This window comes from Asterias amurensis, chromosome 10 (assembly GCF_032118995.1).
Source record: "Asterias amurensis chromosome 10, ASM3211899v1".
In the NCBI taxonomy this organism is placed as follows: domain Eukaryota; kingdom Metazoa; phylum Echinodermata; class Asteroidea; order Forcipulatida; family Asteriidae; genus Asterias; species Asterias amurensis.
In genome coordinates, this window is record NC_092657.1 from 13,469,549 (window position 1) to 13,494,680 (window position 25,132).

Sequence of the window (25,132 nt, forward strand, 5' to 3'; positions counted from 1 at the left end):
TAGGCCAAATTCATTAAGAGAACCTGACATTCTATCCAGTTTAGGTTGGATGATGTAAGTCAAATCAATGAATATAATTAAAGTGTATTCAGTGCACACTGCCTGGCGCACTGCAAGTACTGTATGCAAAGAATGAACCGCGCCAGCCATCATTTTTAATGTAATACATTCTCAGTTTGGAAAAACGCCAAGACAATTCGCGCGCTAACCCGATGTTGCATATAGCCGGCCGCATCACGTACGGGTTAATTACAGTGTGTGGTGTTCAACAGAATTGAATCGCACTCTCCTCACACTTGGCATACTGTCATACAAAGCACTCGCACTTCAACTGCAAAGATCGATTCCAGTTGTGTTTTATGGGGTCAAATTTTACGAGGTATGTACATGTTTTTATATAAACAAAGAAGTGAAATCAATGCCTTTGAAACCATGTACTACAAGTACATAAGGAACACTTTACCGATATTCATAAATTAAGTTGTACGAACTAAACGTCATTTTACTTTGCAAGATTTGAGACAAATAGCTCCATTAATTAGACACTGGGCGACCATTCATTTCATTCACTTCAGTAAAAACATGATGTAGTTGGCCACTTTGAAAAGCTTTTCTATTAAAAATGTACGGGGCGTCTTACTGGACAAAACGAAGGAAAATAAGAGAGAGGGTTGCGGCGCACCTTGATGACATTGTTTGTGAAACTGATGATGTTTGTGTTGGCTTATACTACTCATCGGTGTCTGATGATGTTGTAGCTTCATCGGTAGTGATCAAGTCTTCAGTGGGATATGAAAATGAAAGTGACGGGGAATCCACAAATAACGAACAGTCCGAGGAAACATCTAGTACTCCCAGTAGGGAAAGTAGTCCTACTAACTTTGAAGATTTTGATTTGAGCAGTATTGCAACTGATTTTGATTTGTACTCATTACACAGCAGCTTTCTTGGTAGTGATTCTGAACATGATTCTGAACATGATTCTGATTCTGAACATGATTCTGAAAGGGACAAACAGAGGAATTTTATCAATGAAATTTCAGATTGGGCAACTAATTACAAAATTCCATTGTCTGCTTTGGGGTCCTTGCAACATATATTAAAACCACATTTTCCATTAATGCCTAAGGATCCAAGAAGTTTGCTACACACGAGAACTTTGTACGATGTGAAGGAGTTAGCTGGTGGGAAATATTATTATTTTGGAATTGAACACAATGTAATAAACAAAATACAGTCTCATCCAGAAATCATGAATGGAGAAGGACTTTTGGATTTACAAATTAACATCGACGGACTTCCAATATTTAGAAGTACCAGCACTCAGTTCTGGCCCATTTTGGGTTGCTTGGAGAGCTGCAAAGAGCCATTTACAATAGCATTATTCGTAGGTTCTAAAAAGCCAAATAACCTTGAACAGTACTTGTACGATTTTAAGGAGGAAGTTGTAAAATTAAAAGATGATGGGTTTGCTTTTAATGGAAAGAGCTTCACCATAAATGTCTCCTCAGTCATTTGTGATACCCCAGCAAGATCGTACATCAAAAATGTAAAAGGATGTACTGGTTACCATGGTTGTGACAAGTGCTGGGTAGAGGGCGAGTGGCTTAATAAAATAATATATCCAGAGTGTGATGCTAAACTGAGAACAGATGATGAATTTGCAAAAATGGTTGACGAAGAACATCATCATGGGCCCAGTCCATTGCGGGAAACAGGGCTGGGGTTAGTCTCTGGTTTCCCATTAGACTACATGCACTTAGTGTGTTTGGGTGTGACCAAACGTTTAATGCTTCTTTTAATCAAAGGCCCTCTGGCATGTAGAATGCAGAGTCGCAAAATCGGTTATATATCAGAAGCTCTGACCAAAATCAGAAATAATGTGCCTAAAGAATTTGGGAGGCGTCCAAGATCACTGAGTGAAATTGACCGTTGGAAAGCGACAGAGTTCCGCCAACTGCTGTTGTACACTGGAATGCTAGTTTTAAAGGACAGGGTAAAAATTAAAGTATACAAACACTTTCTTATTCTGTCGGTGGGTATGCACATTCTTTTAAGTCCTGCTCTGTGCCAAACCTACAATGATTATGCACGGGAACTGCTACTTACATTTGTAAAACAGTTTGAAGAATTGTATGGAAGAAATCAACTTGTATACAATGTGCATGGTTTGTTACATTTAGCAGAAGATGTAAAGCGTTTTGGCCCACTGGATAGAATTTCAAGTTTTCCATATGAGAACTATCTTCATAAGCTGAAGCGCCTTATTAGGAAACCATCATTCCCCCTTGAACAGGTCATTCGCCGGCTATCAGAAGATAGTAATGGCCCACGCAAACAGTGTCCTTGTAGTTCGCAAGTGAGCCAGTCCAAATGCATGAAAGAACACATGAACGGTCCTCTGCCGCCCAACTTCCATAGTTGCAAGCAATTTAAAGAACTCCATCTTAGCTCTTGCCACATCTCTCTATCCCCAAATGATAGTTGCATATCTGTAGCAGAAGGTGTGGGTGTTGTAAGAAATATTCTGCAGGATAATGAAATATTTGTTGTTTATGAGTTGTTTCAAAGCATGGAGAACTTTTTTGAATATCCTCTACCCTCCAGTTGTTTGGGAATACACAAAGTTGATTGTCTTGAGGACACACTTCATACATGCTCAGTGAAAGAAATTAAACATAAATGTGCTATCTTTCCCTGTGAAAACGGGCACATGGTTGTTGGTCTAAATCATCAAGTAAGGTAAATAAAACACTTCCACGGTATCTCCAATCTGGTATCTAGTGTACATAATTTTAAGACTGTATAACATTACAAATGTACGTAAAGGCAAAAACTCTAGATTTAGATGTAATATTCTCTCGCTGTACAGATACTATTTGTGTTCATGATTCTCTTTGAAACTTTGCTTGCCAAAGTACACACAACATGACTGAAGACGAGTAAAACAAGAATTAGAAAACAACGAAATTCCAATATCAATATTGGTAAAGTGGAAAGGTCTTGTGTTTTGTATGTAACATGGTTTTCAAAGTTAATTTTAGTTCACTTACCAGTTTTGTGAATGGCAATCATATCCGCACAATACTCTCAGTTTAAATAGCAAAAACATTTTACATTTTTTCACACTTTTTTTTAATAGAAGTTATGTATGCAGTTGTTGAGTTTGTTGATGAGGGCTCAGTGTCCCTTGTGCCAGAAAGCTGGCTGAGCAAGCAGGATACATGTGTAAAGTGGCCTTCATGTTACAAGTCACAAACTCGAATTGACAAGGCTGTTCAAAAGTGTGAACCACCAAACAATGATTTTGATCAGTATCCATGCCGTTTGATGTTAAAAACAGGTAAGAATTTGTATATTTATTTATTTTTCATCTGAATTAATCATCAGTGTCACTATCATCCATTTCATTTCCCTATTGGTTTCTTTGTTTTCTACTTTTAGGTCATAGAAACATTGTCCCCCTAAACAAAGTTGCATACACTGCAATTTTTGTAAGCCAGTTAAATAACTACGTTGTATCTAAGCACATACTGTTTTGTTTTTATCACCCAAGTACTTGTTGTGTTCCGACACACAGGTGGGGAAGTCATATAAACTAAGAATTATCTATACTATTAAAAGGAAATGCATTTCGAAGTGTGCCATTGTGTTTATATACTCTTTAGTAAAAAGGAGGTAATTCTGATTTCAAGTTAAATAAATTTCCAACGTTTCCGCATGTGACCCCTTAGATTTGGCTGACTCAGGCAACACAAATCTGGTCCAGAATATCTGCCTTCAAAATGGGCGTGTCATCGTTTTACAAACTAAATGTTGTTGACACTTTTAGACCAATTTCATTTGCTCATAACTACTTATATTTGTAGAGAATATTGAAAACTCTACAAATAATAAGTTTGAATTTTGACAACCCCCCCCCAAAAAAAAAAATCTTTACTTTGTTTGAGTTTGTGGGATAAAACTATGTTTTAAATATTTTAGGTGAAATCTAAAGAGGTCACGTGGGGACCCATTATGTGACTTATGAAATGACCTAATTTGTTGCCCCCCCCCCATATGTTTATATATATATATATATATAAATGTGGTTTATTATTTGATGTGTATATAAAACAAGGTGGAGATAGCCTTAGCTTTCGATCCAAACCGGACCTTTGTCATATATGTGTATATATCGTCGTGTGCCCGGTAGAAGGGCATAAGGCCTTACGCCCTACTACCGGGCACACAAAGTACTGTTTTTCAGCAATGAAAGGGCGTAAACAACAAAATGGCTCCTCTGACAAAAAATATGGTATAAATGTTAGATTTGTGTTGCTAGAATTACCCCAAAGACATGTTTTCTCATTCCCATACAGAATTTAAACTTCCTATATTTATTAATACATGGCAGAAAACAGATCAAACTTTCGCACTCAGTTTTCATGAAACCCGATTTTGCACATTAACTGCTTACGTCCTTTTAACGGGAACTTTTCCTTAGGTCCTTTTACCGGGCATTCGACGATATATATAAAAATAATCTGGATTGGAGTTACCCAAAAAGAATATCTTCATTTTTTTCTGTTCTAGCTTCGTATGAAAAAGGAATGGCTAAGGTCAGACGAGCACAGGAAACATCTGACCTGGCTACAGATGCAGAGACAGAAATGCCTCCGAAGAGAAAAGCAAGGTAAGTTTAAAAATGTTCTGGTAAATTTAACATCCAACAGTAACTGAATTACTTGGGTACTGATTACTCATGTTTATTTGACAGGTATGAGTAATGCATAGGCCCATTCCTGTATACACCATCTACACTAAACATTTAATGCAAGGAGCATCTCACCAAGCCAACGAAACAACTAAAGCGATTTTATAAATGGGGGATCCCATGTCTCATTTTTGAAATGTTTTCCCTGAAATACGAGTCTCATTCACAAAGTTATATTTGATGTGATACTGATTCAATGGTGAAGTAACAATTTTCTCAAAAATCTTCAGACCAAACCCACGATACCAGCAAGACTCATCATCTGATGAAGATGTAACTGAGAGAGTATTCAATTCAACCCCAAGTCAGTCATCTAGCCATCAGTCCGTCTCAACAAAAACACCGGTTACGTCATCTTCCCCAATTAGGCTTCCATCTCCACCTACAACCTTGCTTAGGTCAGGAACACCACCAGTAAAGAGTGTTATCCGCCCTATTGGCTGTACAGGTACTGTTAAAAATTATTTGTGTGGGTATCTGGAACTATTGCAATTAAACAATTCTTTTAATTCAGTCCCTTTACAAGTATTTGTTTTAAAAATATTCAGAATTGTAGTTTCTATTAATAAAAACAAGACAAGAATAATGTGTTGTCAAACACAAATGCCCGCTGATCTTGACCTTGAATAATGACCTTGTCCTTTGAATAAAGACACAATCCCAGAACAATCCACGCACTAAGTTTTGAGTCACTCGCAAAGGCTTCTTGAGTTATCACTTGGAAAATTGATTGTACTGACACACACACATAATTTGATACAGATGATGAAAAGTATATTTTTTTTTCACCAGCAACTGAGAAGAAGATCATGACTTTGATAGAAGAACAAAAGATGATAGCTGCAGAAAACAGAGCGATTCTCGTTCAGATCCTGAGAAGGTTAGAGAGCAACACACAGCAGGAATCAGAGAGTGGTGGGCTACCTGAAGGAGTAAAGTTTCCTTTAAACCTAGTGAAGGATGTCAGAGATCTGGAAGCTCTTCTTCACAACTTTGAAAAGGAGAAGCGTTTGGTAAGTGAAATAAAAGATAAAATAAAAACAAATACTGCATTTGTATTTTGAAAGAATCTGTTGCTTACAGAAGTAATGTTTAGACTTCATGTCAAAATACCAACATCTATTATAAAGGAATAGAATGTAAAGAATTTGTTTGCAAAGAATTAAGTAAAGTAATTCCTTTTTTTACAAGTGTTTGGAATAAATGTATTGAACAAAGACTCATCAACTTTGTGGTCACCTTTCCAAGGTTATGTTGTGTAAGGGGTGTTGTGCGCGTGGTTGATAAATCAAAACAAGTACTTGTAGTCCAATTTTCGTTTTGCACAATCAGCACAAAATTGTAAAAGGCTGGCATTGCTAACTGTCCTTATTGTGGTTTATCGGACAGGTGACATATTTGTCAACAATTGGAGGAGACAACCTGGCAAACACTGTGAGGAGAATTCTGTCCTGCACAATGACAAATGATCTCGCTCGACAATTTAACTGGATTGGGAAAGGTACCAAGGAAGCATTCAGCAAGCTTCGCTTGGTCAATGTGATTCAACGTAAGTAAGCTTTGAAAATTTAATGACCTATTGAATGAATTTAGATGTGCCCTGGTTTGAAAATCTTAAATTTCCCTGCTCGGAAAAATAACAATATATTTGCATTTACATTCCAGTCTGAAAGCTTACTGGTTGTTCAGTTAAAGTTTATACCAGAGCTGGTCCATTACATAACTATTTCTTAAAGAACTACTACTAAAATGATTAAAGGCAGTGGACACTTTTGGTAATTACTCCAAATAATTATTGGCATAAACCTTTTTTGGTGGCGAGTAATGGGGAGAGATTGATAGTATAAAACATTGTGAGGAACGGCTCCCTCTGAAGTGCCATAGTTTTCGAGAAAGAAGTAATTTTCCACGAATTTGAGTTCAAGGCCTCAAGTTTAGAACTTGAGGTCTCGAAATCAACCATCTAAACGCACACAACTTCATGTGACAAGGGTGTTTTTCTTTCTTTATTATCTTGCAAGTTCGATGACCGACTGAGCACAAATTTTCACAGGTTTGTTATTGTATGCATATGTTGATAAACTGTGAAGGCTTGTCTTTGACAATTACCAATAATGTCCACTGCCTTTAAAGGAAATATTAAAAGCCAACTGAGCACTTGGAGTCTCCACAAATAAAATAAGCTTCATCTGATTTTAATTTCAAATTAATACAAATTCAATAAAGTTAAAAAAATGTATCTTCTGTAATTGTAACAAGGTATGGACATTTTCTGTTCAATTCCATTTAGGCTCAGTTCGTAGAAATTCAGGAATGAGATCGGCCACCAACTCAGAGATAGACTCCGTCATAAAGGACTGGCTGAAGTATGCAAAGGATCGAGATGGCGGCAGAGCAAGACGAGCAGCGGTTCGCCAAGCAGCTATAGCCAGTGTCAGTCAAGAATCCACGGAGGATTACGGGTCCAGTGAAGAGAATTAAAACTGTTTCCTTTTTTGTTGTGGTAACCTCGACTTACCTGTTGACTAAAGCAGTACTTTATCATGTTTTGATGACCATTTTTATAAAACTTTTGACTTAAACTACTGTTTTGCGAAGAGAAAAACAATCTTATCTTGCCATATTAATTAATTTTTAATTGATACTGAAGCACATGAAAAGGTTTCATGGTCAATAATAAAGTGTTTAATTCCAACTTTTTCAAAAGTGCAAAACCAATTTATAATCAATAAGTAATCTTGCAACCTTCCAGTAGAAGTTTGCTTCATAGGCTTTATAAGACAAAACAGAACTCGCATTTTGTTTTTGGAAAATAATTGCAAAAAGGGTTTGTTGTGCCCGCCAAGTTCCCCTTTTACTTTGTTGTTTTTGCTGGGCTCATATTTTTTTTTTTTTTTTACTAAATGAGTATGAAAGCGTTAAAAGGACATACAAAAACAGATACGAATACAAAATAAGTCATAGTTGGGACTTGGTTTTTAAGATTATGAGTTAACTAAGTCATATTTATGCAGGCATAATTGTTAGAAAGTATAGAAGTCATAATTATGAATTAGGCCAACTCGTAGCTGTGAGATACTTTTTTGATTTGTTTCCCTCTGTGTCCCTTTAAACACTTCTGTACAAGAGGATCCACAAAGGTGTGTGCAAAAGAACTTTTGGTGACCATTAATTTGGACACAATTTGAAAAAAATGGACATTGCAGCATGCTTAATCGTGTTTTATGCTGTATCTTTTATTTGAACATTACATTTTGTCAACAGTTATGCAGAAAGACTGAAGTAAGGCTAAGGTTAATTTATTTTGCACAGTTGTGAAATTTGTTGTTTTGATATTAAACTTGAAAGTAAATAATTACTTCTGAATGATTAATTTTTGTTCTGGTATTGATGTACATCACACATTAGTGCTACAGATGGGCCAACGATTGCTATTGTCCATTGGCCCAGCGTCTAAAAATTACGTTGGGGCCGACAGGGACCCCACGCTTAGGCTACAGATGGGCCAACGATTGCCATCGTCCAATGGCCCAGCGTCTAAAAACTACGTTGGGGGCCGACAGGGACCCCACGCTTATGCTACAGATGAGCCAACGATTGCTATTGTCCATTGGCCCAGCGTCTCAAAACTACGTTGGGCCGACAGGGACCCCACCCTTGGGCTACATATGGGCCAACGATTGCTATTGTCCATTGGCCCGGCGTCTAAATGCTACGTTGGGCCGACAGGGACCCCACGCTTAGGCTACAGATGGGCCAACGATTGCTAGTGTTTATTGGCCCACCAGTAATTTACAACAGTTGGCCCAACGAAAAACACGCAGTTGGGGCAACCATAAAACTTTCGTTGGCCCAATAAAGAAGGCCCACGTTGGCCCCAGCATCTACCAACAAATGGGGCCAACCTCGCGCCGATGAGCAAATCCAAGTGGGGCCATCGTGGGTTGCCAACATTGGCCCAATTTCAAAAAACTAATGTTGGCCCAACGCGTAATTGCTATCTGGGATGGACTTAAGAGTAATGGGGTGAGGACGCATACAAATTAATTATTACACAAACAAATTTCATAATATATATTTGGTTTGCGGTAACACCATGTGTGTATCTACTTGCCAGGTAGAGTTGTTCTTAGAGAGCTGTCTAGACTTGATGACAAGTCGTTAGGCGCTGCCTATTTGTCTGCCTTTCATGCAACAGTCGCAGTGCGATGTTACACATGCAACAGTCGTAGGTAGCGCGAGGCAGCTCTGACGACTTGAGTCGCTTGTTCCTAGCCGAGTATTCATTTATTGTAAATTATACAATGCATATGCAAAAGATACCATAGAGAGGGCCAATGGTAGCTTGTCTGGCAAAATTGGAAGAATTCATTATCAACATAGGAATGTATCTTTTCTGTAAGTTTTGTTTTGTAATTTTATTAATGACATTCTATTTGCTAACATCGATTTGGAAAACATAGTATTTATTTTAATCATCAAAACAATTTTGTGACTTCTTTTAATATAAATTTGACCAATGCATTTTCATAAAATGTTACTCTCAATAATAAATCCCCCATCAAAGAATGAAGTGTGCGCCCTGTTAGCTCCTTTTGCTCCATGTGATTTGCCGTTGTTTGCAGATTACTCCAGAAAATAAACTCGTTCACAGTCCCTCGTCGGTCTCGTTTTGTATTGGCAATCATAAATCATTGTTCTCAAATAATGAGCCGGTGAAAATAGCAAGGATTGTCATAAAGGAAGAATATACAATTACACTAGCTTACAATACCACTTTCATGGCAGAATAATAAGCTCGCCAATGTAGAATTTATAAAACAAAACAACGGATCATACCACGTCTATGTTTACAACCCGGCTGCACGTGCGTAACTCACGTGTTGCATGGGTACAAATCGCAATATTGCGTGGTTGTAATATTGGTGAAATGGCCACCAGTACTCGCAAAATGTGGCGAGTTTGTCTAGTTTGAAACTCACTTTTACTTAGCTGCAGAATCTACTTCAATGTTGACAAATCGAATCAATCTTCATTTGCGGTTGAAAGCATAACGTCGGGTCATATGTTTTCGATAGTCACATATATTCGCGACCCGCAACTTTGATTCCCGTTTACCGCAAGATTGTGCAAGCTCCCATCCCCTGGTGACAGAAGCTCTGCTGTTTACTCACTGTCTGTATTTTCGTCAGGCTTAATCATGATGAGAATAAAGTTGCCTGTCATTAGGATATGCTCAAACATAGTGAAATGGACTGGGCAATTGAGCATAGGATTTTTGTTTTAAAGGTTGGACAAGCAGCACAACCGATTGACCAAATTCAGGCAATGTTCAACACAAAGCCAGGTCGAACACTACGTGCCTTTCCAGACTTCCCTTTCCAATATTTTGAGCCTTCTTAATCTTGCAGACATTCACTCATGTATAACAAACACTTTGACAAAACAATTCTAGAGTGAAAGTAATCGAAAATAAATAACTCACATTTCTCCATAAACTGCAGAGTAAACATTTATTTTTTATTAACATTACCCAACTAAATACATACTTTGGCTGAAGACATTTAGTTTCCTAGGCATGCTAGGTGAAATTTAGCATTTAAAGGGTGTGCCACTCAAATGTAAAATGACAACCAATACAAAACATTATTTGTTAATCGGGACATACATTTTTTTAATGTAACAAGCCAAATGTGTTTATAAGAAATGAAAGACTTTTCAATTTATATTAATATAAGGGAAAAACCTTCAGTAAATTACAAAAATACTGTCAACAAATAAAATACTTTCTGTCAAATAAAATACTTTCTCTCAAAAATAAAAAATAAACAAAACTTTTCAGTACTTTGCAGGAAGTATTTCACCTGATGAAAATTTTGACTTTGATTTGAAAGAGCTAGGGTGGAACTCAAAGTAAATTTTGGAAGTGTAGCAATCAAACAGTTTTATCATATCATATTCAATAGGGGCGTTTGAAGCTTTGCAGCAGCATGGTGTGGGAGAATAAGTTTGTACTATAGCTAGTAATTTTGTGTGTACAAAAATGTATTTGAAGTCCTCTGAGAAAAGGCTAACACTCCTCATTTAGTCACAAGTGATTAATAGTTTACTAATAGTTTATTCATAACCACCTCAGATAGTTTTGCTATTTCTATTGGTGGAGAGCACGTCACATGGGGGTGTTTAAACGGCTGAATGACCAGCTTGGGCTGTTTTAACCGGTTGTTTTTGGATATGTTTGTGCGGGCTAGCCCATAACCTCGTTCCCACGGGTGATGGATCTCGCCACGCCATTATAGCCCATGAATACGATAATGTTTACTACACAACACACACGAATGCATATATCCGAAAAATGTCTCAGTCATAAAAATGCAACACACGTACAGAGCTCGAGGACCTCGAAAAACAGTTAAGTTTTAGAGAGTTTATTACTTTTTTACGCCTTTTACCAAAAAAGGCATTTATGAATGCGATAAAAGAGTAGTGACTTAATTAAGGCCCAGTCCCACTGAAGCAGTAAGCAGAACGATAACAATATCGAAGTAAAGATAACACATTCTATTGGTAGAATGAGCGTGCACGTATTCTACGTGGAGCAATTCAACCAATAGAACGCGTTCTATCCGCATCGTGATCCTTATCGTTTTTGTTATCGCTGAAGTGTGACTAGGCCTTTAAACTGCAGTTCTTGCAGGGTCAAACTCCTGCAATAAAGACCCTTGCCTTCGGCTCGGGCCTATGTTGCACGGCCATGACCCTGCAGGTTTTAAAAGGCAGTTTAAGAACTCGTCGCTACCCTATTCCCTTATTCTAATTATTTGTATTAGTACAACTAATACTCATAATGAGTGTTTACAACAGAGTAATTAATATTGGTTTGCTCTGGGGAGACTGCAGTTAAAGTTCCTACATCAGACATCCCAAGAGATGATTCATTGGTCTTCCGCATATCAGGAGAAGCTGTTTCTGTCAGAGCCATCCCCACAACACTGCGCGACACAAGGGAGCGTAGTTCAGCCAAATGACTATAGCAGCTCCGATAAGCTTCAACCTCAACAGATATCATTCCCCTGTTTTGGTAAAACAAATCAAAAGAAACAAAATGTATTTTCTTGTAAGGTTACCTACATTTTGAAGAAAGCTTTCCAATTGAAACTTCTGTTGACAAAGAGTAACCACATACACAAACTGGACATGTACATTCGTGGCATAAAAAAAAAAAAAACTTGCGACCATATTCTACTTTTCCTCCAGTACATAACAAAATTTGTGCCTTGCAAATTGCACAAAGAAGTTATCAGAAAACAATGACTTAGGTGAAAGACGATAATTGGATTCACCATTGCTCTCACCTTAAATTTTCATGTATTGTGTATTTTCTAACCAAATACTTTAATTATAATTGCTTACCATTTTGCTACACAATGACCTTTGTCAACAAAAAGGTTTGGCTGGTATTCATAGGAGGAGGATGTATTGTCAGTAGACTTCTGCCAAAGGGCCCCAGGAGGGTTTCTGGGCCAGAAGAGACCAGCAAAAATTGTCTTTGTTGTACTTGAACTCTCTCAATTGCATCCTCCTTTATGTCACCAATGTACTGCTCTAACTCCAATCTCTCAAGTCTTAGCATTTTCACTTCTTTCATCAAAGCAATGAGAGGAGAACTGACTACTGCAATGGCCGTGCCCTCTGTAGAAGTCCCTCGTCGAGCCTAGTGTGGGGTAGAAAATTAGTGTGAATAATTAGAAAATTATGAATGCATGAAGTACATACTTGGTTACAATGTCAATGATTTGTCCTTTCATGCAAGACATACTGGGTGCAAATGGAAAGTTAGTAGTGTCTTAGTTCTCTCACTTTTAATTACTATGGTCACTATTGTTTACTTATTATTGTATGATTTTTTCTTTAAATTTAAGGGTCAATAAAGTTCATGCAAATGTCAAAATGGTAAAATAACGTACAGAGCCTCTGCCCGGCCCGGAGAGGCTGACTGGGGACTGGGTCTACCACATACATAGAGAATAGTAGAAAGGGTCTACAATTACAAATCAACAACAAACCGCTGAAAGAGTTTTAGTATGTCATATATTTATAAATTATATTGACTGTTAAATTAATTGGGCAAGTCAGTTTGAAATTAGGTTAATTCTATACTAAATCTAATTACCTATCTGGGCTTAAATTTTAAAAGCTTCGTGAGTACACATGGATAAAATAGACCTACCTGGTAAATTGCCGACTTCCCATACCCACACCACAGTGACCAGTCATGCCAGCTGGTAAATTTACGAAAGCATCTCTGTCTGACCCTCTGTCTATCACTTCTATCAGCCTCCATTCAGCTCCACGGAAACCCCCATCAGTTTATACTGTCTCACCCTTCACAGGGCTCCATGTCACTCTATTTCTACCTCCATGCTCTGAAGAAATGCTGTATAAGTTCGCTTTTTGGATTGACTGAGTACATAAACACACAATGTACACACGGCGACCAAACTCCATGATGCCATACTCTGCAAGATGTTTTATGAATATTCATGTTTTCGCGATTCTAAACCAATCAAACTGCTCCGTCCAATTTTGGTAGCAAGTCCCATTGCATGTGTACAAAGCTGGGTACAAGTGATTCAAGACGGTAATTGCGACTGACTCACACACACATACTGGGATCGAGGGTGTGTGTATCGTCCCCGCAGCTACACCGCGCTGTAACTACACACCGCGCTTAACAATTACCGTCTTGACTTCAAGACTAAGAGCTGTCTTGCTTTATTCTACTGCCGTGGAGTAGATAATCGGAGGTTCGGGAGACTTCTCAGTTATAAAAAGAACTGTCCTGCTTTATAACTATTACCAGGGCGGAATAAATTTCATAATATTACACAAACCTATTAGGTTTCGGGTTAAGTGGCCTCTTTGTATTGTTTGATAGGAAATTAATTTTGACTAAACATGATGTTTTTAGTTTCTCAAAAATTAGTCAAGAAATGTTTCAAATTTTGTCATTTTTTTCAAAATACTTTTGAAAATTATTTTCAAATTAATTTGGTTTCCTGCGCCTGTTGTTCTAGAGATGCAACAGATTGAGAGACTTTGTTTCCTATATTCACCTAGACAAGCATCCAATATAGTTCATATAATACGCCTTTTTTTGTTTTTCTACATTCGGTTACTTTAAAATAATTGTCGTTTTTTTTTTCCAACCTGAATTCGAACTTTTAAAACAAGGTATTACACTAACATCATAGAGTGTATGTGTTGGATTAAAACAAATACAATAAAAAATACGCGGCAAAATGTTCACTTGCCCTTGTTTTTGTGTTGGTATAAAACAAAAAAATAATAAGTCGACCATTTTTGTTTTACTGTGTAGCTCTATGGTCACAGTTTAGTCGTTGCAGCATCACACGCATTATGCTAAACAGCCATTGTACAAGTATATGGAATAGGTCACAATGAAATCACGTGACTCATTTCACATGGGAATGGCTAATAACATAAATGCTAAGTAAACAATTTGTACGGGCTATGTTGGTGAGCTTTTAAACCAAAACATGATGGTTTTGACAAGGCAATGTAGCCTGAACGTCTTACGTCACAGTTCGAGGGTCGTGAATGACGTGAGAGAGTTGCCTCTAGCAAAAGTAAATCCCCGTCCATCTTCACCTTTCACCTACAACTTTCAGTTAATGTTGAATTGTTAGACGCTAGGTGGCAGCATGGAAACTTACATTGTTAGTTTGCTGCTATTTATTCGCATCTGGCTAGCTTTAGTTAAGGAAGTTGGAACGTATCAAAAAATGTGGCTGAATAACGTTTAATTAATTAAAACAAGACACTTAATAAACTGAATGAGAAAATCGAGCGAGGAAAGCACTTCAAATGATGTTGGAAATAATTTTCTATTTTCCACTTGATGGGACTTTTAACAAAAACAAATAATGAAAATGTTGATACACTTCAGCGATACAATTATCCAGTAGAAAAGAGTTAACAACAAAACGGTTTATCAAGGAGCGGATTTTAAAACAACGCGTTTTGAATACATTTATTGACGGTTCAGCCCACTTGGCACTTTATAAATGTAACTGTGGAGGCACCCTGACGTCTCAATCGGAACAACTCAAAATTGTTACACCATACCACTTGGCTGTGATACAATCTGGTTTCAAACTCAACTTCATCTGCTCAGTTACGGCTGTCAGTAAACCTAAATTCACAAAAAGGGACGGGAGAGCTCCTTAATTGGTAAACCAAACACAAACCTCCAATCGGCACTTGAAGTATTTCATACAAATATATTGATTTTGCTGTCCCCGCGATCGTCTAATTATGAAGCCTAGGAGAAAATACGCCAGCCTTGCAAAATCAAAATATAAAACTATCGACTTTCTGTCCACGTTCATCATCTTAGTTTGAGCGGCTTTGACAAATGATGGATAGGAACAACAAACGCAGAATCGACCTAGATTTGAGACCAAGCCTCAGTACGGGAACCCAAATCAAACTTCGGAATGAAAATGAGGAGTCTCGCGTATTATTAATTAACGCTGCACATCACTTTATAGACAACATGTGTAACTCCGCAAAGTGAAAGGAAAATCAGTAAAATACTAGTACAATTAAATAAAAAAAAATTACTTTGAAGTGGAAACTTCATATTTTGCAAAAAAATATATCATTTAAAAGGTTCAAAATGGTTGGTATATTGTGTTCGATTGGAAAATATTTTTGTGCATTCATTATAAATCTCTGTGCATTAACATTGTCCCCTGTCTACGCCAAAGAGCAACTGGTGCTTGATACCACGTCAGCAGCAATCGCGTATTAAATATTTACGCACCGGAGAAAGCTATTTCAGCTTTCCACTAAACGACAATGAAAAGGCAGTGACAAAGGTTTGAAACTACGATATCCATGGAATAAATCTCGTCCGTTTTGTAAACACCCATGCTAAACAATCAATAATAGACTGGACCAAAGCTGCCGCAGACAAATTTATATAGCTGTTTGAGTCTCAATACCGTTGCACTGTGTTTCAAGTCAGTCTGACAATTTAAGTCATGGTGAAAATTTAAAATTATTTAAGATAAAGATTTTGCTGCTGATCGTATTTTTGGTGTGGTGTATTGAATGAAGGTAGATTACAATTTGTCGTTTGATTGTTATTTTTACAGGTTTGTTTCTGCCAATATCCAACATAAATAAATTTCGTTGGATAACGATGGTGCTGCAAAAATGCCTCTTTACGATTGTTTTTGAATGGTGTCCGTTACAGCAATTTTCTGGTTATTACGCTTTTACATGCTAATAAAATAACTGAGACTAAACTTACATTGTGACTTGTTTTATTTAATTCTTAAAAACTACAGGACGTTAGTAAGTAATATTTGACGGGAAGCTTTCTACTATTATTATCTTTAAACCCTGTAAGTTTAGTGTCAGTCTGTTGAAAAAGTACTCGAATCCTTTGAACGAAACTAGAATCAATAATGACAGAAATCTGTCTGCGTATCTAGGCAATATTTTGTTGGGGGAACGGAATTCTTTTTAGCACAATAAAGCATATATTATCTTGAGACAACACAAACGTATTTTGTTGTGAACGTTATCGTACGAAAGTTAGAAAACAAAAGCGTATAAAATACACGCAATCGAGCATTTCAAGATTGAAACTTCAACTTTCGGTTTGAAATTGAATTGAAGGTCACGTGGGGTCGCACAATGTACAGCAGTGCCTAAGTTTTTGAAGACACGGTGATTTAGAAATCCAATATTGTGCTCATGGTTTTGCAACCGATGTGTGGTTCATGATTAATGATTCGTTAAATCGTGAACTTGTTATAACGTATAAATGATACAATTGCTATTTGTGAGGTTGACGAGTAATTATTTTTTCAAATGTAATATTTCATCATCTTCAGTTTAAACTGGAAGTATAGGTCACGTTGAGTCAATTTTTGTATACATATTTTTTTTTTTTCAAAATATTTAAAATCAAGAAAACGATACTTTATGAGTGAACTCTGTCTACTCTGTCACGTTTATATTTCTTTGGTTTATCTGTCTAGACAATTTAGTTGGCTTTATGTGCAGAAAGAAACTCACACAATTTTTCCATTTTACCCCGGTAGTAACTTTTAATGTAAACATAAGTAAACAATAATGTCTGAAAGGAACCCCATTAGTTGAAAGTGACCCCACAGGAAGTACTGGTCAGAAATGTATGCTTCTTACTGCTAGACGTTCACATCAATCAAATATCAAGTAACCGTAGTGGCAGGGAGTCAGAAACACTTTTTTACGTAGAAGCAGTTAAGTTGGGCGGAGTCTTCAACTTGCCAAATTGTTTGATTTCCACGGCGATCATACCCCGACTTGATAATGTATTAAGATCGGGCAGATTGGCATTACCTTCGTAAGGTCGTAGTGCTGTGTGAACAGGGTATAAGAAAATTTTTGGATGAGGTATCAGTATATACTTGGATTGCGGTAAGACCGTGTGTTGTCCACCTGCTCATATCAACTTAAATTTAACATTTTATAGCTGGATATTTACTAAGAGGAAATCTCTAAAGTTACGTCTTGATAACGTCTTACGCTTTTGAAATAATGTATTCAAAGTTTAATAATTCAAACTGCCATAACTCCCGAACGCCTAAGTTGATTGTGTACAATTCAAACACAATCGCAGCGGGTATTTTTAAACTCACTAAACGACACAAAACAATGTGATCTAGTTTGACCGTGACTTTTGGTCTTAACATTGAAAAAAAAATAATAATCAACTACTTATTTGATCACAATTGTTTACATCCGTTGATAGAGATCTCAAATGTTTGCATAGAGATGATACTTCTGTGACAACAATAAATCAAAGCCGTTCATACAAACAAGTACATGAACACCAACAGACTGGGTTGGCAAACAGAGACACACTAACTCGGTTTTCTGTTGGTAAGACATTTGCTCCTGCAATTCATAAGTCAGGGGTTCGAATCCTGCCCGAATTTGCCAGGCTGCTCTTTTCCGAACTCGTGAAAGTACCAAATTTTCGGTGCTTAGAATGAGGATAAGTATTTATCACATGAGGATAATTGCTTATCAAAGTCGGAAGACAATATAAGTGAGTTGAGACTAACGTTATTCGTTTTTAAATACAAATATACCAATGTTTCTTTTTTTCAAAAGTTCATTTTTTTTTTTGAAATGCTTATTCTAAGACGAAAGGAGTACACCAGCACCTAGTGTTTGTAAATATAAAAAACAGTACTGTACATGTCTAGTTGTTATTTTTATGATCGGAAGGCATATTACTAATATTGGTTGTACATGTGTTTTCGTTATCTTGTAGTTTGTTCCTTGGACATCGACGAGCCTCTCGGTATGGAGAACGGATACATTCTCGATACCGATATCGAAGTATCATCGACGCCCGGCGTGGATCCTGTTAGCAGTGCGAGGCTCAATTATCAAGGTACATTTGTCAAATAAAAGATCAATAATTATTGCGGCTCTTATATGTGACCCGCCACGTGAAAATGAGTAAGATGTCGCGCTATGCATTAGCGCGCACATGTCCGTCACTTAATGACGCTCCTGGCGTTGTAGCAGGCAGTACTTCCTGCCAGATGTGAGACTACTTTTTTACTTATGAGACCTATGTTTTATAATATGCTGTGGCGCAATTTGCTGCCAATCAGACCAGGAACACCGGGGCAAACCCCTTCTCTTTGTTGATAAGTGTGGGTTAAACAAGGAAGAAGCAGTGGTTAAGTGTCTTGCTTAAGGACACAAGTGTCATGGCTTGGGAGTCGAAACCCCACTCTGCTGATTAGAAATACCAGAGTTTGAATTCGGTGCTCTTAACCGCTCGGCAATTGATAGTGAGGGGATTAAGAAACACCAAATTAGCATCCACGCGACTTTATCAAAATTTGTAGCAACATTATTTCAATTATATACACTTGTTTCCAGTCAATTAAGCACGGTTTTTGAAGTTGCTGACCTTAACAAATTTCGTACTTGCGGAATACAGGGAACCTCTGGCCCAAGGGTGAATTTTACAAAGGGCGATTGGTCATTAACATTGTTCAACCATGTGAAGGAACAGTAAATGAAATCGAATCCCGTACGTTGAACCAATTTTCAGATTGAAACTACACGTGGATTATTTGTTTGCATTCCCTCCAGTTATCTAAAGTTGTGGTACAGTTCTCAGTTTACCATTGTTATACCTCTGTTCAAATTGTGAAGTTTGATTGGTCGATAACCAATCACGTGCCGTGCAACAAATACGCATGTATACTGGCTAAAGATGCTCGCTACGCGGTGTACATCACATTGATCGTTCCCACCGTTGGTCGATTTCCAGCGCTGTACCAAACTCACGCGGGCTCGAGGGAACAGGTGAATAATTGTTTCTTATTTGAACTGTTCGTCTGCTTATAAAACCATGATTAAACTAAGCATAGCTCCGTCTTAATAATGTTTGAAGATGACAACATAACTTCGAGAAGAGGATAACAATGTTAACAAGGTATAACAAAACAATTGTTGCACGCTGTGACTGGGGTCCATGGGTTTTGTACACCCTCGGTGGCAAATGGCACCCTCAGATTTAGCCTTGATCAAGGCGCTACAGCCAGCCGCGATCTGCAAAATCCCAGTCCCCATCACTGAATTCCGCCAGCGCACCCCCATACATAACACAGTGCATACAATACGTGTACAGCGTATGTACACATCGTACGTACTGTACATGTACATGTACCATCTGTGTACGGTACACTTACGGTACATGGGTACTTCCTAAGTAGCGCCTTGATGGTTTTGTAACTGCCAAAATTTAGGGCGGAGCTCATTATGCTAATGTATACTAACAACCCGTTCTCATTGGTTGTTGGTTGACCTATAAACTCTCGCTGCGATGTCAACCACAACGTTCTGCAAGTACTCGCACACATGTGCTCGTGGCTGTAGTTGCAATGGCGGCGGGCGAGGGAGAAATCCCTACTAGTAAAACAAAACTGGAGTCAGTGGAAATCAGTGGTGTAAAATTTGCAACACAACTAAAGAAACTTTCCACAAAATATAACAACCGCGGTTAATGCATCAATCATGGGTTGAGAAATAGAAGGAAGAAAATTAGACCATGTGAAATGTGTTTGAGAAAGGTTAAACAAGTATCCAGGTGTCATGGGTTTCCGGCAAGATGGCTACTTGGTAAGAATTCTTAGGTGCTGGGCATATTTTCATATTAGAGGAAGGACAGAGATTTCATAAACTAACTCTTGCCATACTAGTACTACACTACAACGTTACACTTATAGTACAGCAGCTTCCAATTCAGGGACAAATCTACCAGCTACGTTGTAATTATGAAGCTAGTCCTCGTGTTATAATGAAACGCAAGACAACGGAAGTTGTTCGAAGTTGTTCAACACCATTACCGACCGGGCGAGTCTTGTCCGGCTCACCCATCCGGCAACGCATTCAGAACCCTTACAATCATAGCTTTTAATATACCCGACGCTCCCGACACTGCTAAACAAATCACGTAGTACAGTACACACACACCCACACACATGGACGTGGCATGATTGCAAGCAGTATTACGTCATTCTCAATCGCGCCTGTGATTGGCCAATGTTTAGAATGACACGCCCACATCATGACTACCCTTTTATCGGAATTCCGATAAAGCTTTACAAACCCATCAAGGCTGTTGTTTGAGCCACGTGTGCGAGGTTGAAAGTTGAAAGACACGACCGTACTCACGACTACGCTATCCTGTTCTCGCTGTACAATGTATGGTAATGTACATTTGTGTATGCACTGCATGCGTGTGCAGCGAACCGGGCCGAGGAACATAACGTCAACAGCCTTGATCAAGGCTACCTCAGATTCGCCTCGGGTGCCATTTTCCCCCTCGAGTGTACAGAACGCCATGGATTCCATCACAGCGTGCACCAATTGTATATTGTAATACAACCTAATGTTATCCGCTAAAGAGATAACATTCTCGTTTGATGCTATGACACAAGAAGCTCTAATGTGAGGCAAGATTTGGTATGCATACTTATGATTAAAACCAAATTGTGCAAGTCTGTGTGGTATTTCACTGAACAAAAACCACCATGCACATTCAAATGATACGTTGGACACAGCAAACCCACCTTTACACCGCGTTTACACCAGATCCTCATACAAGGATCCAAGGAGGATCATATCCCGAAAGCGAGATCAAGCACTGTTGTGTGCCGCGTTCACACTCGCATAGACCTTATGCATTGACGTCATCCAGCCGCCATCTTAGAGGAAAAACGGTGACCAAACAATCGAGACGCACGTATTTGTACGCGCGGCGCACAGTATTGGCCAATGAACAACCTCCTTTCGACCTGTAGGTGAGGGCGCCCTACTGAAACGACGTCATGTGCATAAGGTCCGTTGATATCACATAGTTAAACGGAAGTTCAGTTCAGCTCACTGCGCGAGGTCATTGATTTTGTAAAGTTTTCTTTGGTATGACCAGATGTGAGCAGATTAAATTGCAGGATGAAAATGAAAATGGAATATCTGATCCTGATCCTGATCGCGTTCACACTAGCCGATGATCTCATTTTGATCGCCCTTTCGAGATCAGATCCTCCTTTGATCCTCCTAGCAGGATCAAGTGTGAATGCGGTGTATCTCACTTTAGACGCAACCGATGTTTTTTTTTTTTTTTTTCAATAATGGACTATACCCGGCTTTGTTGATTGCATTCAAGTCAATTGTGTATTAAATACACTGTACACTAGTCTAGTGATAATTGTCAAAGACCAGTCTTCTCACTTGGTGTATCTCAACATATGTATAAAATAACAAACCTGTGAAAATTTGAGCTCAATTGGTGGTCGAAGTTGCGAGATAATAATGGAAGAAAAACACCCTTGTCACACGAAGTTATGTGCTTTCAGATAATTGATTTCGAGATCTTAAGAGTCAGTTCAGGTAAATAATTAACATAGTTGCTCACGGTCAAAAATGATTTTTTTTTATACTTTGTGGGTGGAAGGGCCTTGGGTGCAAGTCAAAAAAAAATGCATTTTCAATTCTATATATAGTCCGTTGCCATGGTTACGGCTCATTTTGTTTTTGGCCATTTTAGGCCGATTTGGGGGTCTGAAAAACTGGTTTTTAGCTCATATTTACAACTCCACCCCACCAAAATGCAAAATTATTTCAAAAAACCTTTTATACCACTACAAAGTACCACCCTTGACCTTCCTTGAGAAAAAAAAATTATTGCTTTAAATATCACCCTTGTGCTATTTTTGCATCATGCATTACAGTATATTTTTAGAACTTGCAAAATCGAAGTTTTTACCCTATCTTTGGACCCCAAAAATGTCAATTTGCCAGGGGTCTCAGACAATTTTCCTTTCGGCTGTGATTAGGGCCAACATTGGTCTTTCCATATCTGGTGTCCAAAACTTGGGCAATTGTATCCTGTTGTGACAGTACTGCCTCAAAACTAGACTTTTTTCCCCAAAACGTAAAAAATGCCTTTTTAAGGGTCTTTTCACATAATATCGACATACATGTCCACGGTAAAAAAAGGAATATTTTTCTTATACTTTGTGGATGGTAGGGACTTGGGGTCCAAATAAACAACATTTACATTTCAAATCATAATATAACACGTTGCCATGGTAACAGTGCATTTGTGTTTAGGCCACTTTAGGCCGATTTTGGGGTCTGAAAAACTGTTTTTAGTTAATATTTACAACTCCACCCCACCAAAAAACAACAATATTTCATAAAACCTTTTCCATCACTACAAATTATCATCCTTGGCTTTACTTGAGACAAACAAATGTTGCTATAAATTTCACCCTTGTGCTATTTTAAGAACGTGCATTAGAGTATGTTTTTAGAAATTGCAAAATCAACATTTTTACCATATTTTTTGCCCTCAAAATTTCATTTTTTCAGGGGTCTTAGAATATTTTCCTTTCGGTTTTGATCAGGGCCAAAATTTGTCTTTTTATTTCTGGTAAGAAAAACTCGGGCAATTGTATCCTGATGTATAAGAACTGTCTCAAAAATAGACCCTTTTCCCCGAAAACATTTAGAGAAATGCATTTTGAAATGTTTGCTTCATTTTGAATTTATAACATTAAGAAGTTAGTAATAATTCCATCAATCTGGCAGCTTTTCATAAGCACTCTGTAGGCTTAGTGCATTACCAAACATTGATCAGGACTTGTTGATGACCTAAATCTTATAATTTGCCCCGCCCCGGCCCCACCCCGGCCCCGGCCCAATCATATTTCTTGACATTGCATACAAAAAAACAAAGTTTTGTGAACAGCGCCTCTCTTTTGAAAGTCACATTTTTTAGTTCCCCTTGCACATCAAGAAAGTTTGTACTGTCTTATTTTTTTATTGGTTCTCGAAATATTTCCCTTTTGGTTGTGATTTGGGCTATCAATATCAAATTGTTTGCATGTCTGCTGGGGAGAAACACTTTGGTTTATTGTATCCTGTTGTGACACTTCTGCCTCAAACATGGTAATTTTTCCAAAAACAATAAAAATGCATTTCGAAGTTATCCCTTAGTTTGAATTGATAAAAAAACAAAAACGAGCATGCTTGTTTAAAAAATATGGCACTGTTTCTATGCTCGTTAAGTAACAAATAAAAAGTTTATAACCATGCTTTGCCACTGAGAGTTCTTGTTTTGTCATGACTACTTTACCTAGTTGTACAGGTATGATTCACATTGCAAGAAGAGAAGTAGTGCGATGAGCATTCTTTACTATTCTGTCACAACAGGATACCATTGCCCAAGTTTTTGACACCAGCTATGGAAAGACCAATGTTGGCCCTAATCACAGCCGAAAGGAAAATGTTCTGAGACCCCTGGCAAGTTGACATTTTGGGGTCCAAAAATAGGGTAAAAATGTCGATTTTGCAAGTTCTAAAAACATACTGTAATGCGTGATGCAAAAATAGCACAAGGGTGATATTTAAAGCAATATTTGTTTTTCTCAAGGAAGGCCGAGGATGATACTTTGTAGTGATATCAAAGGTTTTTTGAAATAATTTTGCATTTTGGTGGGGTGGAGTTGTAAATATGAGCTAAAAACCAGTTTTTCAGACCCCAAAATCGGCCTAAAATGGCCAAAAAAACAAAATGAGCCGTAACCATGGCAACGGACTATATATAGAATTGAAAATGCAATTTTGTTTATTTGCACCCCAAGGCCCTTCCATCCACAAAGTATAAAAAAAAATCATTTTTTGACCGTGAGCAACTATGTCAATTATTTACCTGAACTGACTCTTAAAGCCCCCCCCCAAAAAAAAAATAAATAAATAAATAACAAAAATAAATTAAAATGCTTACCACACCAGACTATACCGTGTAACTTTTGTATTATAAGACTTGTATCCTGCTTACTTTTTCGTGAGCCGCATTTTTAAGCAATATTTACACAAGCTCTAACTTACACAAATTAATTAAAGATTAATAATTTTATAACGGTAAACACACAACATAGTCTGCCAACAACACAATGATGGTAAATATTCGGTTGAGGTTAAACAAAAAAGGAATGCTTCATTTACATTAATAATCGACATTTAAAAATATATCCGTAATAATACAGCTCAAAAATTAATGTAAAGGCAGTGGACACTATTGATAATTACTCAACATCATTATTTGCATAAAACCATACTTGGTACAAGTAATGGGGAGATGTTGGTAGTATAAACAGTGTGAGAAACGGCTCCCTCTGAAGTGGAGTAGTTTCGAGAAAGAAGTATATTTCCACGAATTTGATTTCGAGACCTCAGATTTAGAATTTGAGGTCTCGAAATCAAGCATCTGAAAGCACACAACTTCGTGTGACAAAGTTGTTTTTTCTTTCATTATTATCTCACAACTTCAATGACCAATTGAGCTCACATTTCCACAGGCTCGTTATTTTATGCATATGTTTAAGTGTTTTTAAACGGATCGTGAAAATAGAGTTGAGTTACCAGACTGAGAGTTCACAAAAGACTACACTATGGTACGGATATTACACATTTCAGCTGGTACTTTGTAGGTTAAATGTTGTTACTAAAACGTACTAAAGAAGTAAATGGGATGAAACAAAAATAACCCAATTGATTTAACCGCCAAAGCGAATGAAGCATTTATCTGCGAAAATAGAACACTAGATTTGTACTAAACGATTGGTGGTACGTTGTGATCGTAACGTTTTGTCCAAATGGCAGATTATACGCATTATTGAGATTCATGAAGATTAACTCTAAGTGTTAAACTTTATAAGTTGCAAATTACCTTATCATTAATAATATTGTACATTT

The 25,132-nt window shown here is 37.7% G+C and overlaps 1 protein-coding gene and 1 long non-coding RNA gene across 3 annotated transcripts in view; one reads left to right on the plus strand and one right to left on the minus strand.

Moving 5' to 3' along the window:
- The first annotated feature begins 4,581 nt into the window (after nt 1-4,581).
- LOC139942963 (uncharacterized) lies at nt 4,582-8,768 on the plus strand. The gene is made up of 5 exons (XM_071939786.1): nt 4,582-4,675; nt 4,987-5,204; nt 5,549-5,769; nt 6,146-6,305; nt 7,047-8,768. The coding sequence occupies exons 1-5, from the start codon at nt 4,593-4,595 to the stop codon at nt 7,235-7,237; spliced, it is 873 nt and encodes a 290-aa protein (XP_071795887.1). The 5' UTR covers nt 4,582-4,592; the 3' UTR covers nt 7,238-8,768.
- A 1,095-nt stretch (nt 8,769-9,863) lies between these two features.
- Nucleotides 9,864-25,132, minus strand: part of LOC139942967 (uncharacterized) — a 521,441-nt gene continuing 506,172 nt past the window's right edge. The window contains exons 3-5 of one of the 2 annotated variants that reach the window (XR_011786718.1): nt 12,987-13,275; nt 12,170-12,470; nt 9,864-11,829 (exon numbers count right to left, since the gene is read on the minus strand). This is a non-coding gene — a long non-coding RNA (uncharacterized lncRNA). Of the gene's footprint in view, nt 11,830-12,169; nt 12,471-12,986; nt 13,512-25,132 lie in introns of those variants that run through there. The other variant, XR_011786717.1, reaches the window with a different exon arrangement.